At 28.1% G+C, this 17,084-nt stretch overlaps 2 protein-coding genes, 2 long non-coding RNA genes and 1 pseudogene across 4 annotated transcripts; 3 read left to right on the top strand and 2 right to left on the bottom strand.

Moving 5' to 3' along the window:
• Positions 1–180: 180 nt before the first annotated feature.
• On the bottom strand, positions 181–3,514 carry LOC113372126 (cell cycle protein kinase spo4-like). The gene is given in 11 exon segments (XM_026612451.1): positions 181–353; positions 655–764; positions 942–1,091; positions 1,281–1,304; positions 1,307–1,703; positions 1,792–2,037; positions 2,124–2,244; positions 2,312–2,454; positions 2,583–2,676; positions 2,741–2,966; positions 3,313–3,514. Coding segments are annotated over 11 exon segments (1,734 nt in total). The 5' UTR covers positions 3,401–3,514; the 3' UTR covers positions 181–218.
• Positions 3,515–3,711: 197 nt separating this feature from the next.
• Positions 3,712–4,607, top strand: LOC113372127 (annotated as a pseudogene).
• Positions 4,608–5,308: 701 nt separating this feature from the next.
• Positions 5,309–11,580, bottom strand: LOC113372128 (paired box protein Pax-6-like). The gene is made up of 3 exons (XM_026612452.1): positions 11,349–11,580; positions 8,699–8,946; positions 5,309–5,806 (listed from the first exon to the last, which is right to left on the bottom strand). Exons 1-3 carry the CDS (start codon positions 11,578–11,580, stop codon positions 5,309–5,311), a joined length of 978 nt encoding a protein of 325 aa, XP_026468237.1.
• LOC113372125 lies at positions 6,396–7,499 on the top strand. Its single transcript, XR_003366720.1, has 4 exons — positions 6,396–6,900; positions 6,965–7,206; positions 7,285–7,397; positions 7,472–7,499. It is a non-coding gene; the product is annotated as an uncharacterized LOC113372125 (long non-coding RNA).
• On the top strand, positions 7,601–8,092 carry LOC113372124. The gene is made up of 3 exons (XR_003366719.1): positions 7,601–7,626; positions 7,703–7,847; positions 7,929–8,092. It is a non-coding gene; the product is annotated as an uncharacterized LOC113372124 (long non-coding RNA).
• Positions 11,581–17,084: the final 5,504 nt, after the last annotated feature.

Raw genomic sequence — 17,084 nt, forward strand, 5'->3', positions numbered from 1 at the left:
CTCTTCTCATTAAGTGAGCGAATATGCATGAATTCAAAAAGTTGAAGTTTTATTATTTTGATAATTTAAAGTGACTCATAAATTTCTTCATTCAAATCCTTACTAAAATTTCTAAAAACAACTAAATTTTTAAATAATATAATAAATATATTAAAATGTATCTACATCTTTTGTACTATATTCAATATCGAGCTACTTTGATAATAAAATATCTCTAATCAACAAGCTAAACTTTCACTAAAGAATTTGTGATTAAGAGCTTCTGCTGCTGTGATTCTAGTGAAAGGGTTAACATCTAACAGTTTTGATAAAAGATCATATGTTGAATCAGGAAAATCTTCTGCGCTCCTCTTCTGAAAATTAATGCTTAACACATTAAAATTTAATGTAATGTAATTAGAATATTTATAACATTAAAATTAAATCATTTGTACAATCAATTACTGTAATTTGTTTTTAAAAATTTACATATGCTAATTATGACATAACTTCTAATCAATAAAATGAATTTTCATTAAGCCATGCAAAACGATTTCAACTATACTACATTCAAATCCAAAGATAAAAAAAAATGAAATAAATAAAAGAGTGTTTCATCACTCATATGTAGTGTATAAAAAAACTAAATGTTAAAACATCAGAGAAATAACTCACTTTGAACTTCAAGTAGCTTTTATTGAAACAATCTCTTTGCCTTAAAATTGTGCAGACTTCCCTCAAATTACTTTCTTTTAAATGTGGGCAATCCATAGTAATTGATCTCTCTGAAAAGTAATTCAAAATAGTTAATATACTGAAACAAGTATATTTAAATTGCACTAATATGTTATAATATCTTTCAAAACTTTTATTAAATATAAAAAACAAACATTTCCATTTTCAAACTAATACTAAATTATATATAATATAATATTAGTATATATATTAGTAATACTACTCACTCAATAATGTAGCTAAGTTCTTTATTTTTGTTGTACCAAAGAGAGTTATTTGTTCCGCTAATGCTGTCAAATCATCAGGAGCATCAAAAAATGGATAGCATCGTGATAAAATACATAATAATATTATTCCAACTGCCCATATATCCACAGCTATTAACAAATGAAAGAAGAATAAGTTACATAGGATAAAAAACAGGTAAAAGATTAGTTACATAAATATTAATTGCACATATCAGGAACAATTTTAACTATGTTATAGATAGTGATTTTTATTCAGCTGTAATTAAGCCAATATATTGTAATAGTTTTTTTTAATAGTAATCAACTATTGAAACATACCTGTAGTTTGATCAGTATATTTAACAAGACTTCAGGTGGACGAAACCCTCTAGTTCCATTTCTATTGGCTGGAATAGGTTTTCTGCTTCTACAAATTAGACAGACACAAGACTTTCCAAGGCATTCACACATTTTTTCTGCTTTGATTTTATTTTTATTATTATTCTGAATACTAGATTTTAATGCTAGTAACGACTTTCTGCTATCTCGCAGCCTGGCATTTGTGTTATATTTAACTTTACTACTGGCTTCTACATTAGTTGACACTTTTTCTATATTCTTGCTTGACAATGAGTTTGCTATATTATTTTTTTCATTTTGCAATTTTTCCGGGATAGGAGAACTAACTTGAGTATTTGATTTTGTATCAAATAAATTTGATACGCTATTTCTTTTGGGTAAGGGAGATGTAAATGTAAATGCCTAAAAGTATATAATTCTCTTGAACAATAAATAAAACTAAATATACATATGAATTATAGCTAAATTTTAAAGATTAACACGAAATTACCTTATTTTGTTCTGAATCCATTAAATTACTTCTTAAACCCAACCTAAGCATGGTACGTCTATCATTTGATACCAAAGAGTTTCTCCTATTTTGGGTTAGGCTATTACTATTTAAATTATTTGATGGCTTTAGTGGGGACTTAATTAAGAATTTATCTAATGTCTTAGGTGTTGTAATAGTTTTATTAGTATCCAATGCTACTTTTTTCCTAACTTGTGCAGGAGATGCTTCGCCTTTGTGATCATTCTAAATAAATATAATCTCAATAATAATTATAAATGGTTATGACAGAATTAGTTTATATAAAATGCATTAAAGAAACTGACATATACCTCACAGTCACTAGCACGCTTTCTTTTATGATCAATGGTAGGAGTAAGGGGGATCAATTTTGGCATTGAAGACATTTTATCATCCGCATGATGTGCTAAACCCATATCAACTAACAAAAACCTAAAATGATAAAATGATAAAGCAAAAGTCAAATGATTTATTGATCCTCATAATTAGCAATAATTACTCTTTATTTTTTCTGTCATACAGAAAGTTATCAGGTTTAACATCACGGTGTATTATATTAAATTTATGCACTCGACATAGAGCAATCAGTAAATTTCTAAGATATAATTGGGTCTCTGCAGGTCCCATATCTAGTAAATAATTCTATAAAAAAAAAAAAAAAAAAAAAAAATTGTTTAATAACGCAATTATGATTTTACGATTATATATATATATATATAATAATTAATATTTATCTATATAATATAAAGTTCCAGCTAATAAATACAAACCGTAAAATCATCATGTTCTAGATACGGCATAACAAATACTACAGAATCCAAATTTCGCATACAGAAATGTAATTTTACTACATTGTCACACCCACTGCAAAATTGATAAATTATTAAAATGAATACAAAAATTGTCAATAGTCTTCTTAATACGGTACCCGGCTTTCTGCAAACACATCAATTCTCTTTCAATTCGCTTGGGGTGAGATGTTGGTAATAAATACTTTATTGCAAACTTTTGTCTCTCTGCAAATGCTAAATCATTCTCTGATTTTAATGTAGATAAGTAAACTGAACTAAAGGTTCCAGAACCTATGCAATTGTGTATTTCAAATATTTCATCCAGCCTTGGTAATGATTTTAACATAATTTCTATTCGTGGATCTAAAAAATTAAAATATTTTCTTCAGATTTTACATTTACTTCCTAGCAGATTCAAATTGAATTAAAAAATGATTGACTATATAAGGCATATGCTTTAGGCATATGCATATGCATACTATAAAAGGCAATGCTAGATAATAACGACATGTTTTCAACTATTAATTAATTGCATCTTTTTGCTCCCAATCTTATTAATATGGTAATGTTATAAAACTTATTTGAGGCATTTCCAAGAAATTTATAAGACAATTGTCATAATAAGGATGTTGAATTAAAATTAATTAGCTCAGAATAAAACTAATATTACTACTAAATCAAATATAAGAGTGTAAATTTTATGATTTACCATGGCTAAAGCGCTTTTCATTATCGTCTGCTGAACTAGAATATTTATCATCGTTTGCATCTTGGGAATTCACTATTAAACTCGACATTTCTAATTTATAACATGAATTGTTTTTATTAATTTAAAGTAAATATAAAAATTGCGATACGTTTATTATAAAATATATGTGACTGCATCATCTTAAGAATAAAAGCGGGAAGCAACAGATGTTTCAATGTTATTACAGAATACAGATGTTTTTGACATTTAGCGATTGTTTCTTATGTTGGCTTTCTTATCATTCCCCAGCCAAGTTCACTCTAAAAGCAAATGTCAAATTATTTGTGTAGAAACGTCAAAAACAGTTTTATTAGAAAAGTTGAATTTTATAGAATTTTTTTTTGATTTATAAATGTATTTATAGAAAATAAAATTTTAAACTATGGGTAATTCTAATATGAAACAGCATTATGAAAATGCACGAAAAACTGGTGTATTAAAGATTTCGAACAGTAAATTGAAAGAATTTCCTCCTCAGCTCAAGCCATTGAATAGTGTACTGAGATCACTTGACTTGTCTGATAACAGATTTGATGCACTGCCCTCTGATATAAGTCATTTTCAACATTTGAAACAACTAAACATAAGTTGTAATAAATTAACACATTTACCAAATGAAATCGGTCTCATTATTAAATTAGAAACTCTCAATGCCAACAACAACTTCATTAATTCCTTACCTAATTCATTGTCTAAATTAAAAAATTTAAAGCAAGTAACATTAAGTGATAATCAATTAGAATCTTTTCCTACTATGCTATGTGGTCTGAAGCATCTTGATTCTCTTGATTTATCCAGGAATAAAATATCAATGGTTCCTGATGAAGTATCAAAGTTATATGTAATGGAATTAATACTCAATCAAAATCAGATATCATTTTTATCCGATTCAATTGCTGATTGTCCTCGACTGAAAACTTTAAGACTAGAGGAAAATTGCTTACCCGTGGAACAAGTTCACCCTAAAATATTGATCGAGTCTAAAATATCTACATTGTGTCTTGATGGAAATTTATTCGATAATAAGCAGCTGCAAAATGTGGAAGGATATGAAAACTATATGGAACGATACACTGCTGTAAAAAGAAAATGTTTTAATTTAAGGTATTATTAGTAATATTGTTTTATATTTAAATTTGTTTATTATTCCATATATATTTAGTTATAAAAATATTTATTGTATATATGTAGAAATTTTGCTATTCACTTATTTATAGTCATATAATATAGGTCATGCATATTCACATTATGATTAAAAGTGTACATAACTGAGTATTGATGTTAATTTGTTATTAATAAAACTTACTTTATGGCACCTTGAACATGTGCTATTTCTTTTTATTTATTACTATTAAATATTAATCGAATTAATTATTAATTACTGTAAACATGTGATCAAAAATTTTCTAAAATATGTATAGAAATATTACCACAATCTGCCTAATTTTATAAACCTAATTTAAGACAATCTTTTCAAATAATATAAAAATAATTTATTGGTAAAGATGTGTAATAATTGTTTTATTCCACAATGGTTTAAATATTTATGTAGCTTACATTTTTGCAAAACAATATTGACTTTGTCTCGAGCTAGTGACTCGAGCATGACAATAATAATTTTGAAATTCATTTTTATATAATCAGTACATTGCTGTATGGAAAAAATCTCACAATTAAGAACATTCGTGTAACATGTGACTAGAATTGAACGTTCAATAGATCCAAGGAAATTTTTATATAATTTTGCGTTTTATAATCATAAATAACAAGGTTGGCACATTATAATAATATATTTTATAAATTATGTTGATTAGAAATATTAGAAACTTCTATAAGGTTAAATAAGAAAGTATTCCAAATCTAGTTTTATTTAAATAAATGATTGTTTTTTTTAAGATTAATAAGATATGGATGATTTATCAACAGTTTTTTAAAAATCGCAAAAAAAGGAATAAATTTAAAACTGCGGATGATGCATTGGATATCCTTGTGCTCTAAATCGTAGACTAGCAATGCTATTTGTGATACCTCCATAGTCATTTTGTAGATTATTAGTGTAATAAGGGACAACAGTCTGACTATGAGATCCATTTGCAAAACTACAAGATTGGGTCTGATAGTGATTTTGCGACTCATTTGTACTAAACCCAGGTGAATTATAATTATTATTGTAATATGGAGAAGTCTTTGCAAACATACCAGCCATCATGGTTGGATAATGATTAAAATTTGCTGTTTGAGATTTCCAATCAGAATAATGAGGAGCTATGCAATCTAATGCTTGCCGATGGTTAGGAATTGATGGGCAGGTTGAGCTGTCGTTGGTTCTCATTGGTGTCGCGGTCGGTGGTACTGGTGCGACCACCGTTTCGGGTGCAGAGGCATTGGAGCCGCGGGAAGAAAGCGCACTGCGTTCATTACGTCGAAATTTTGCTCGTCTATTTTGAAACCATACCTGAAAAAAAGATTATTAACACATCATAATATTGTCTAATATGTATTAGAAATTGTAGTGTAATTGGCATGTGAATACAACAGAATATAAAAGCGAAAAAGCTATCAGTTGGTAACGAACACTGCAATATAATTAGCAAAATGGTATAAATTTAATTTATATTTATAAGAAATGTAACCATAACATCTCAGGTTTGACGGGAGAGTACCGCATTTCTATTTTACGTTTCGGATTTTTTAGAGGCAATATTTGTCTCGAATTTGCTTTTTTTATACCGAATTCTCTCGAACTTATTTTACTACAAATATTTTTGATATTCTGAGACATATGAATCAAATCCCATTGGTCTAACATAATAAATCTTTCCCCTTTGGCATGCTGTTAGATTATCACGGTAGGTTACAGCTACCTTACTGTTAGATTACCTTATTATTAGATTTTGTTCAATTAATATTAAATACAATATTTTAAAAACCTTCAATTGTTTGTTTTGCAAAAGAACACAAAGCTATATCGAATGTGAAGAATGATCAATTTGATATCACGATGAAACCTTCATTTCCCAGTAAACACGCGATGTGATCTTCTATAATATCGACATCGTTATTATAATGCGGTTATCGAATCTACGCCACAAGAGGATTTTAAACTTGCGTGCGCTTGTGTGTGTTACAATACACGCAAAGCTCGCATTGAGTTGTCTCACGAGACATAAACACGCGCTGTCGGGGGTAATGACATCGTTGAATTTCATGTGAGATACATGTCGTGCGCTGGTGTGTGTTAGCACACATGCAAAGCATAATCAATGACGTCACACGGCGTGAAGCAAACGCGTCGTGCGCTGCGTTGTGTGCGTTGTGTGCTGGTGTGTGTGACCATACAAAGAAAGCTTTACATCAGCGCGCCGTGGCCACTGATGGAACCGACTGTTTCTTTGACGAAAGTTAACCTAACCCGCGTACAAAATGGCGCAAAATGTCACGAATTTATCATGCATCAAGTTATATTTTCTTTAGTATAATAATTACATTCGTTTAGTTAAGCAACTTGTTCATAGTGATAATTGTAGAAAAGTGTAGAAAAATGACACTGTAAGTATATCATATATTATTTATATAGATATGTAATTACTTCACGATTTTGAATTCCATTTAGTGCATTATATCCTGGGATGAAGAAACGTTATTTTATGTCGATTTCTTTAGATGACAAAGGAGGTAACCAAATAGCATATCTTACAAAATCTGAGGACAATAATAAGGATCGTTTATCAAGGTTAAAATAATTATTTTACTAAATTAAGACATTAACATATCCATGTGTTCGACATAACCTCACTTCTTAAATCTCTTAAATTAGTCGGTTGAGAAGCGGATCGAGAATGATTGTTTGAATATGTAAGTCACTACAAATATAATAGCTATACAAATATATATAAACAGCAAACACGTATGCCATGTTCATATTTATTTCAGAAGTCGTACAAAATTGGAATGAAACGATGAACAATATACAGATCTTTAGACAGGCTCAAATAATGTATGTTTAGGAGCAACTTGAAGATAATGGAGATTTATCTTCTTAATATGTAAGTTGATTCATATATAGTTGCTGTATATATATTATTTGGTAACAAATACATTATATTTATAATTGTTTTAGAAAACCTCTAAAATTGGGAACAGTATGTCATATATGCATGAACTTGATTGATGTATTGATGTATAATGAACTGAAGATATAATGAATTCAATCAGGTTAAAAAAAATGTATGTGCAAAAGCGACTCGAAACGATTTAGATTTGTCTCCTGAATATGTAAGTTGCTACACATATGGAGTGGTATATATATTATTAGATTCAATAAAACACATTATGTTTCAAATTGTTTTAGAAAACTTCCAAGAAGTACATCATATATGAATATCCTGTATCCTCGCATTTGATGTATTGAACTGGCGATAGAATGAAATCAGTCAGTGTTAAAAATGTATGTGTAAAAGCGACTTTAAGATGATGGAGATTTGTACACTGAACATGTAGGTAGCTACACATATGGTAGCTGTATATATATATTATATTATATACAGTAAATCACATTATGTTTGAATTTGTTTTAGAAAACTTCCAAAATTTGGGGCAGTATGTCATATGTGCATAATCTGTATCCTGGCATTTGATGCAATGAACTGGCGATAGAATGAAATAATGAAAAATAGGCAGGCTGTTTGATGTATAAGGAAGTGGCGATAGAATACTTATGCAACACTTCACACTTCACGCCCCAAAAATAAATTACGTTCATTAGATATACAACAATTTTCATTAAATATACTGTTATTAATATGTTAAGATTGAATAATTTGTAAAAAGTTTTCTAGTATAGTTCATGTTAAAATTTCATAATTTCAAAACTACAATTCTAATTTGTAATATTTAAATATTGTAAAATTTCTTATTATTCACGTAAATAAATGCTTATTCGTACAGAAAAGAATATTAATTGCATTACGTCATCACTTTCAGGTGCTATTACGTCATAACTGAGTCGCCATTTTGTATGACGTCATGACCGAATCGTTTTCATTCGCCAATGACGTCATGACTGGGGTGAACGCCTTACGTCAGACGGTCTTATCATAATAAACAAACATATGTGGGTCAACGTCGATTTTCATGTATCACGAACGCCACGTGCGCCAGAGACCGAACCTCGATAGTTGTTCGATAGTTACATAAATTTGCGGCCGTATCCATTAAATATCGAGGAAAATGAATATGGGAATCGCATGTCACACGACCTAAATAAAATATTGCCACGATGTTGTGGCCATATCGCATGTTTACTGGGTTCTTTAATTATTACTAGTAAATCTTCTCTAATTATTACTTGTACTCTAGCTTCGCTGAGTCCAACCCGAACCGCCAATTCTTCTCTAACAAACGCATCAGGATAATGAGTGCGTTCGAAAACGCGCTCCAGGGCAGCTAATTGACCTGCACTAAATGTCGTTCGATTTCTGCGCGGTTTTTTTGAACTGCTTCGAGGTATATTTTCAGTTCCGATTTCTGTTAAACCAGCAGGCGAAGGCTCATTGTCTTCACTTCCATCGTTGACGCTGCCGTCGGATTCGTCACCTGATAATAATTTGAATTAATTATTAATGGACCCATTTACAGAATATAGAAATGAACAATTTTTTGCATTTGAAAAAGATTGATTTTTTAAAATGTGCTCAAATTCATAAATTATATTACATTATTGCTTGAACAGTAAAGGGTGTCATATCATGAAAATATACATACAAAATTTGAAATTACTTCGACTAATATAATTAAAAGCTAGATACTATTTGCCGTATGACTTAAATACTAAGAGAATAAATATCATACCAGTGGAATAATTAGATATTCTATACTTTAGGAATTATATACTTTATACAATTAATTACTAAAACAATTTTTTCATAAGCGTTTTTTTCAAAACTCTGAAATGATGCCCAGTCTGAATTTTATTTTGAATTTATAAAGACAAACATTTGCGGCCAAACCGCAAAATGTGAAATTTGTGATTGAAAGAAAAATCTTCGAAATTCTAAAATAAATAATATAATTGATTGTTTCTCAAAATGAAATATACTGCTTGTTTTGTAGCAACCGCTGTGGTGTTACGCTAATAGCTTAGTCCTAGAAATTAATGAACCAAATACACAAAAGTAATTACCGCCGAGAAGAAAACATAAGAATTCCAAACTCAGCAATTTGTTAGATTTATTTTTATACATTTTGTGTTTGGTCAATTAACTAAGTAATTAGGACATCGCCTATAACCTATCGACAATTAAATTTTATACTAAGAACACAAATATATTAATATTATCAATTCAAATATTAAAATAAAAAAAATTTTTTTTTGATAAATATATGACATTAAATACGAAAATAGGATAATACAATAAAGAATATCAAATACGAATGGAACGAATACAAAAAAAACATTCCTTAATCCTGATATGCATATGATGCTGTACATGCTAATCAGGCAATTTTTATTCCTACCCAATTCTGATATGTTTAAAAAAATGAAAATATTTTAAAAATTCAAGATTTTAATATTTAAATAATTATACTGGAAGCGACCATATTTTTTTAAATAAATAATATTTTAAACTATTTATGGTTTGGACAAATCCAGTAATCGCGAAATTATATCAAAATTATATATAGTAATCGCAAAATTATATCAAAAGACAATTTTTATTCCTACCCAATTTTGATATGTTTAAAAAAAAATGAAAATATTTTAAAAATTCAAGATTTTATTATTTAAATAATTATACTGGAAGCGACCATATTTTTTAAAATAAACTATTTAAAATAAACTATTTATGGTTTGGACAAATCCAGTAATCGCGAAATTATATCAAAATGTATTTATTTACGCAAAGAAAAATTATATAGTATAATAGTATGTTTAAAATAAATATAATGGTATGTTTACAACATGATCTTTAATAGGAACTATAATAACTAGCACAATTAAGTAAGAAAGAGTCGCTCAGAACCTTTAGTGCTTATAATTATTCAATAATATATATTACTGCAATTATAAATATGTTGTCAAACTTATTATTCATTAAATGTCTGAATTGACCTCTCATCAGTGCATATTCTTATGAATATTATCGATCTATTATTAAAATAATTAAAACAAATAAAAATCATTTTGAAAAATAGCCTTTTTTCAGTTTCAATAAAATTCTAGTTTGATTGAAATCTTTCGAACAAATCTCATTCATCCTAGTACTCATTTATTACTACTGAGCCGCTACTTCTACTTTGCCGTAATTTCACAATTATGATGGGTTCAAACTACAAAATTTGAACATAAAATGCGAAAAATGGGATATAGAAATTGAATTTCATAATTATTGCAATCAAAAATCTGTATATAAACTGCAAATAGCAAAACCTATAGATAAAATTCAAAGGGCACAAATAAAATTTTTATATCGTTAGCTGCAAAAATATCTTGCTTAATATTTTTTAATATGTAAAATGATATTTTGAAAAGAATATTAGTAGATAAATTATTAATAATATTACTATTGAAAGTGAAAAAGTTACACTAGATACTTATAAATTCATTTTTTTATTATAATTAGTTAGCTTCTTACTATATGTTTAGTATTTCGGGGGTTAGAAAATAAGAGTTTACTTTTGTCGAATTAAATTCAATTATCTTCAATTTTATCAATTTTTGTGAAATATAATATAAGATGATTGAATGCAATATAGTAAAGGGTCCGCCATATAACTTTTTTTTATTGGTAGCAATTTAGAATTTTTTGACAGTCATTTAAAAGTTAGACAGCCATTTCAATGAAATTATTTTCGAGTATTAACCAGATGGATTGCACTTTCAAATAGAAAAGATTTAGATTGAGAAAACATTTAGTAGTTTATATATAGCATTTTCAAAAAAAAAGTTAACTGACGGACCCTATAGAAATCAAAATATCAAATCATCAAATATTTACCATCAGTTATCCTAAGATTTTTGCTGTTCTCAAGCTGCAGCAAATTATTAACAGTAAATCTTCGTGAATTTTCACATGTACTATTGGCATTCGCCACCAAAGTTTGCATTAATTCCATATTATTTCCCGAATTTTCCGCCAGTCCATTAGTTTGTAATGAATTTATCTCACGCGACGCCTGTTGATTCGGCATTGGCAGATACGCATCAGGAGGAAAACCGTAACCCAACATATTAAATATATAATTAATTTTATTTTTTAGATTTGGTAATGGTAACGATGATTTTTATGCACATAGAATCTCTTGTTTGATTAGAACAATGAAAACAAGTCTAATGGCTGAGGACTTCATAACACAATTACTTAAATTTAAATTATTAAAAAAATTGATATAAAATTATTAATGTTTGATATGCAATAAAATTTTACATTTATTATTTTATCAATAAATATTAAATGTAAATAATAACAATTTTTTTAAATATGGTAGTTTTTAAAAAAATATTATTTAGCAAAACGTATCTCCAATAATAATTTTAATTTATTCCAATTAAGCAGTTCAATTAATAGGATAGGTCACTGATGCATGATTTAGTTTTCGTTCATATGAACAATAAGAAAATTGAAAATTTTACTTTGCTATTTGCTTTAAACTTTATTTTTTAAACAATTTCTTAATAAACTTTTCAAATTCAACAATATTATCTTTGTTTATTGTGTGTTAAAATAATTTAATAACTATTTTATCTTAATCATTTAAACTTTAACGTTGTCAATTTCATTTACAGTTATCATTTTAAATTATACATAAAACCACACAATTGACAATAATCACTGCACACATTGCACAATTTATTTTGCTTTTTATAAAATCGTCCTCCAAATTAAATTCAATTTCATTATCGAACGAAAACAATTTATCAACATTAAAACAATCTCGGCGGCGTTGTTTCAAATTAAAACTGATTCATTCAACTTATTAAGTCGAATTAACGAATCGTGTTAACTAAGTTAGAGATTCAGCACTTGACTAATAGACGGTTGACAATTTCGAAATTGGAACTCTTCATTTGCCCCCACTTTTTCGAAAAATCTTTTGGGCGGATGCAAATGAGTTAATTTTAGCTCAAGTTTTACGAAAACGTTCATATGTGATGCAGGTTGTTTTCCTTCAAATACGCCCATAGGCAGATCTATTGGTCCAAGGAAAGGAAAACGGGGTGTTTAAGATGCACTAATAAATATATCAGAGTCTTATTAGATTAGGCGATGATTTCTGGTACGATTGAAATGTGGTAATCGAAATTAGTTCTAATTTCTCGTTGGCACGAAGAATAGATATTGTAAAATTTAGAGAGTTTAATTGGTAAAGACTCTGAAAATTAGATTAGGTGTTAAATTGAGATAAAGATGTTAAGCCTTGTTGGTTGAATAAATAGAAAAGATTTATCATTTCAAGATCAGATTAGCTACATTATTTTATGTGGAATTAGATATTTTGATATATGTCAACGTTAAGTAAAGCCTTGAATGAAAATTAATTACATTATCATATTAAAAAAATCTTCAGAACATAAGCGATCTATATAGGATACATTTATATAGAATATAGAATAAAAAAGATCTGGGATTAAAATTTCGCATTTTATTGACGGTTTATGCAAAAAGAAAAAATATAGGATAAAATTATTTAATTTAAATTTACCTACTCACTTTCTTAATGATTCGCTCCCTCCCTTAATGATTCTAATAATAATAAATTAATTTATTTACATATTCATTATATATATATATATATATATATATATATATTATATAATGCTCAATACAAAACAATGAATCAATTATGAAAAAGATATACATTGTAAGCATGGAAAGCCGTTTAAATGTGATTTTTGTTTTCTTATTGATTTTTACACATTATGGTAATTTATGTCAATAAAATATTTTTTTTTATGGTAAATTATTTAGTGATTTGGAACGTTTCAAAGTGGCATTTTCTTTGCCTTGGAGGTCGCACAGACTTCACATTGATAGCGATCAACTGAAAAAGCTCAAAAGCTCTCTTTGCAGATAAACTAGGTAAAATCCTCGTTTGTGATAGTTTAACATTATAATTATAAAGCCTAGCTTGTAAACAGCAGTCTTTTATTATTTTTTATTATAATTAGTTAAATACTATTATGATACTTTTCAATTTCAGAACACATTTCCAAACATATCTTCGGAAGAAGTGCTTCGAAAAATATTATATGTATTATTTAAATACTTTAGTTACGCAAAGATTAGCATATAAAATAGGGCATAAAAACCATTTAATTTTTATTTTCAATTTACTTAAGAATTAAGTATGTATATAAATTTTATATCAGGATAAATAGGGATCACTTGTGATTATAGTATGAGAAAAGCATCAAAATCAGAATTGGTTTTGATGTTTTGCATATTATTCTTAATTGATTTTATTTATCACACAAATCAAATTATTTTATATCTTTAATTTACTCTTTAATTATTTAACTCCGCCTGCAGGATGCTCTTTCAGATCGTATGGGCGGAGCGGAAAAGTTATAAATAAACATCTTTTTAACTCACACACTAAGAAATTATTTTCTTGAGTGTGAAAATGACGATGTGAAAAGATCTACTATAATATACTATTATTTAAATGTTATTTGCTGGAAAATATTTTGAAGTTTTTGCTTAGTATTTTGGGTATTCAAGGCAGCAACATTGCTTGGACAATTTGATTTACGAAATAGTGTAGTTTTGTTTATTGAGAAATACATGAAACCTAAAAAATTACAGACCTACCTACTAGGAAGAAATCTATATCAAACAAAGTAGAATGTAGATGAGTAGTAATTAAAAGACAAATGATAAAAAATTTTTGAAAAAAATTGAGGAAGAAAATATTCAGTTTTTTTTTTAAAAAAAAATCAATTGATTAAACAGATAATTGCTTTAGATACACCCACATTATGTGTGTGTATACCCACATTAATAAAAAAATAAGAAAAGGCCCAGTTCAAACTAAATATTACTTTAGGTATACTTCACTATTAAGCAAATTAATTATTTCACAAATCTCTCTATACGCAAGAAAATCAAGTATGATTAACACAATTCTAGAGTAAATATTTATTTCTGCACAAAACGAAGCCTAAACTCATTCTACATAATATTATACATTTTACATAATATTATACATTATTATATAACGTTTTCAGTTATAATATATTTGTTATATAATAATTGTTCAATTTTAACAATCATTAACAAAATGTAAAACAAATTATAAAATATTAGTTCTATATGCAAACAAAAATTATTATTCAAATAAAAATATCAATAAATTAATATTTCTGTATCTTAGGATATAAATATCATACATACATATACATACATTGTAATGCAAATCTCCAAAAGTATTATGTCGTTAAAAATTTAATTGCCCCATGGAGTATTTTCATTTTAATACAACTAATACTCGATGTAAACATAAGCTTTAACCACAGTTTTATGTTATGATTTATATTTAACCTTTTGAGTTTCGGGTGATTTTCAACAAATCGTGAATCATTTTAATGACTCTTATTTTAAGAGCGTCGCATACTGAAAATTGAGGCTCATCAAACAGGAGTTTGATTAAAAGAGAAATATTATATTCTCTTAAAAGATATTTCAAAACATACCTAAAGATATAGTTTATAAATTCTTATAAAGCTTATAGTCAAGATATATATGTATGAATTACCCTGAATTATGTAGAAATTAACGAAAAAGCCACAAGGTCTAGTCAGATTAATGTTCACAAATTGTATTCAACAAATTGCTATTTTTTAAATTGAGTTATTGCTAATTTAAATATACTTCACAACTTGCACTGATTTGAGATATAATACTTGTCCAGGTTCAAGAATAATTGTGTTTGGGCTAAACAAAAAATATTGTGTGTAGTCAAATAATTAATATTTCCAATTTATGTTCAGACTTTTTAAATCCGCAAATATCTACAAATGCCAAATATATCATAAAACATGAAATCAAACATACGTATATTATTATTTATTACATATGAATTTAATTATCATATCATACAAGTTTTTCATATAATCTAGGCCAACTTCTAAATCGCTGTTGTTAGGAATCTAGTCAGAATCCTATAAGAATCATTCAAATTCTTTGTGTTTGTAATTCCGTTATAAAACGCTTGTTTTCTTTTCGTTTCGCTAATTGAGATTTGTGTGAAATGTCTCAGAGTACAAATTAACTTGTTCAGATGTGACGCGATTTTAAAATAAAGTCTTCACATTAAGCGACTCCTTTGAAAGCTTTTGATGACTCTTTAACTAATAGAGTCAGTGATCTTTATCAGAATATCACAGTTGAAAAATTGTAAGAGAACATTTTTATAGACAGGTAAACAAAGTAAAGTAAAGTGTTTAGTTATATAATTAAGCTAATATTTCATGGCACACTATTTGTTGCCAATTTGCAGTTCTAATTTTACGTACTAAATTAGAAAAAATGTACTGATGCAAACTATTAACTCTCTGAAGGAAGTGTTTATGCTCTTGCCAGAAAATTTAATTTATACTAATATAGTAGGTTTTCGCGAGGTTTTAAGTTATTCTGATTTGTTTGACACGAAAATGCAAGAGGTCGGTGTATCAGTGTGTATGTCAGCCAGAATTTGACCTTTTATGTACATTTTGCCAGAAACTGCTTGAAAAATATTAATTAAAAACCATGGTGATTAGTTTTTGGTAAAGATGAGCCAGGCCGTTTCTTTGTACTTAATTGTGGATGTTTCTGACGATTTTGATGAAACTTTGTATGAGGATAAAGTTCATGGTTTAAAATTTAAAGTGATTCCCAAAGTGGTTCACATGGACCCCCATGGGTCCATGGCAACTTTCAAGGGGTCCATGGCAGGAAAAACAAAATTTGGGGGTCCACAAAATAAAAATGAGGGTTCACGGCATATTTACTAATGATTTAAACTTTAAATGTTAATATTGAGCGCCGAGCCAGCCACCCATCAACCTCGCATATCTCAGAAACTATTGCATGTTACAACTTTAAATTTTTTTCAAATATTAAGTAAAGTGTAGTAACAATGTGTGTCAAGTTTCATCAAAATCGCATTATGCATTTTTGAAAACGTACAATCTGTTTCAATACTAGTATTGAGAGCGGAGCCATCAGCCACCCATCGACCTGGCATATCTCAAAAACTATTGAATGACCAACTTCAAATTTTGGTCACAAAAAATAAAAAGAATATGAATTGGGCTCCGAATTGCTTTACCTTTTTATTCTCTAGATCTGTTCCTCAGCGACCATATACCGATCTCAGATCTCTTGCTGAATTTTGTGGCAAGTACAAATCGTACTAAAAAAATGGTTTCGAAAAGTTCCAGCAACTAAGACAGCAGTGTTCACCATTTCCTAAATCTGGAAAATCACATTAATTCTGTAATCGCTGAAAAGTAAGATTCTAGGGAAGGCTGAAAAATAAGATTCCAAAAGACAACATCGAGGCATGTAACTTTGGACATACTAACTACATCTTTGGAGAACTGAGCTGAATTGGTGTATCACTCATTGGAGTTACATACGAAAATTTAGCACTATGTTTTTATATGTTTGTTTATAATTGTTATTGAAGCAAATAAGATATTGCATTCTGAATTCTAAAAATTTGTTGGTTCACACTCAGTGTACGAGTTT

Source organism: Ctenocephalides felis, unplaced genomic scaffold (assembly GCF_003426905.1).
Source record: "Ctenocephalides felis isolate EL2017-DRISC unplaced genomic scaffold, ASM342690v1 CF-g0.4_SCAFFOLD_01598, whole genome shotgun sequence".
In the NCBI taxonomy this organism is placed as follows: Eukaryota; Metazoa; Arthropoda; class Insecta; order Siphonaptera; family Pulicidae; genus Ctenocephalides; species Ctenocephalides felis.

What these genes read in the sequence shown, in the direction of transcription:
- LOC113372128 (XM_026612452.1), bottom strand. Translation starts at nt 11,580, where the DNA reads ATGTTGGGTTACGGTTTTCCTCCTGATGCGTATCTGCCAATGCCGAAT. An exon ending in AAATCTTAGGATAACTGATG is followed by an intron (nt 8,947 to 11,348) that starts GTAAATATTTGA and finishes AATTATTATCAG; the next exon opens with GTGACGAATCCGACGGCAGC. An exon ending in TCAGCGAAGCTAGAGTACAA is followed by an intron (nt 5,807 to 8,698) that starts GTAATAATTAGA and finishes TCTTTTTTTCAG; the next exon opens with GTATGGTTTCAAAATAGACG.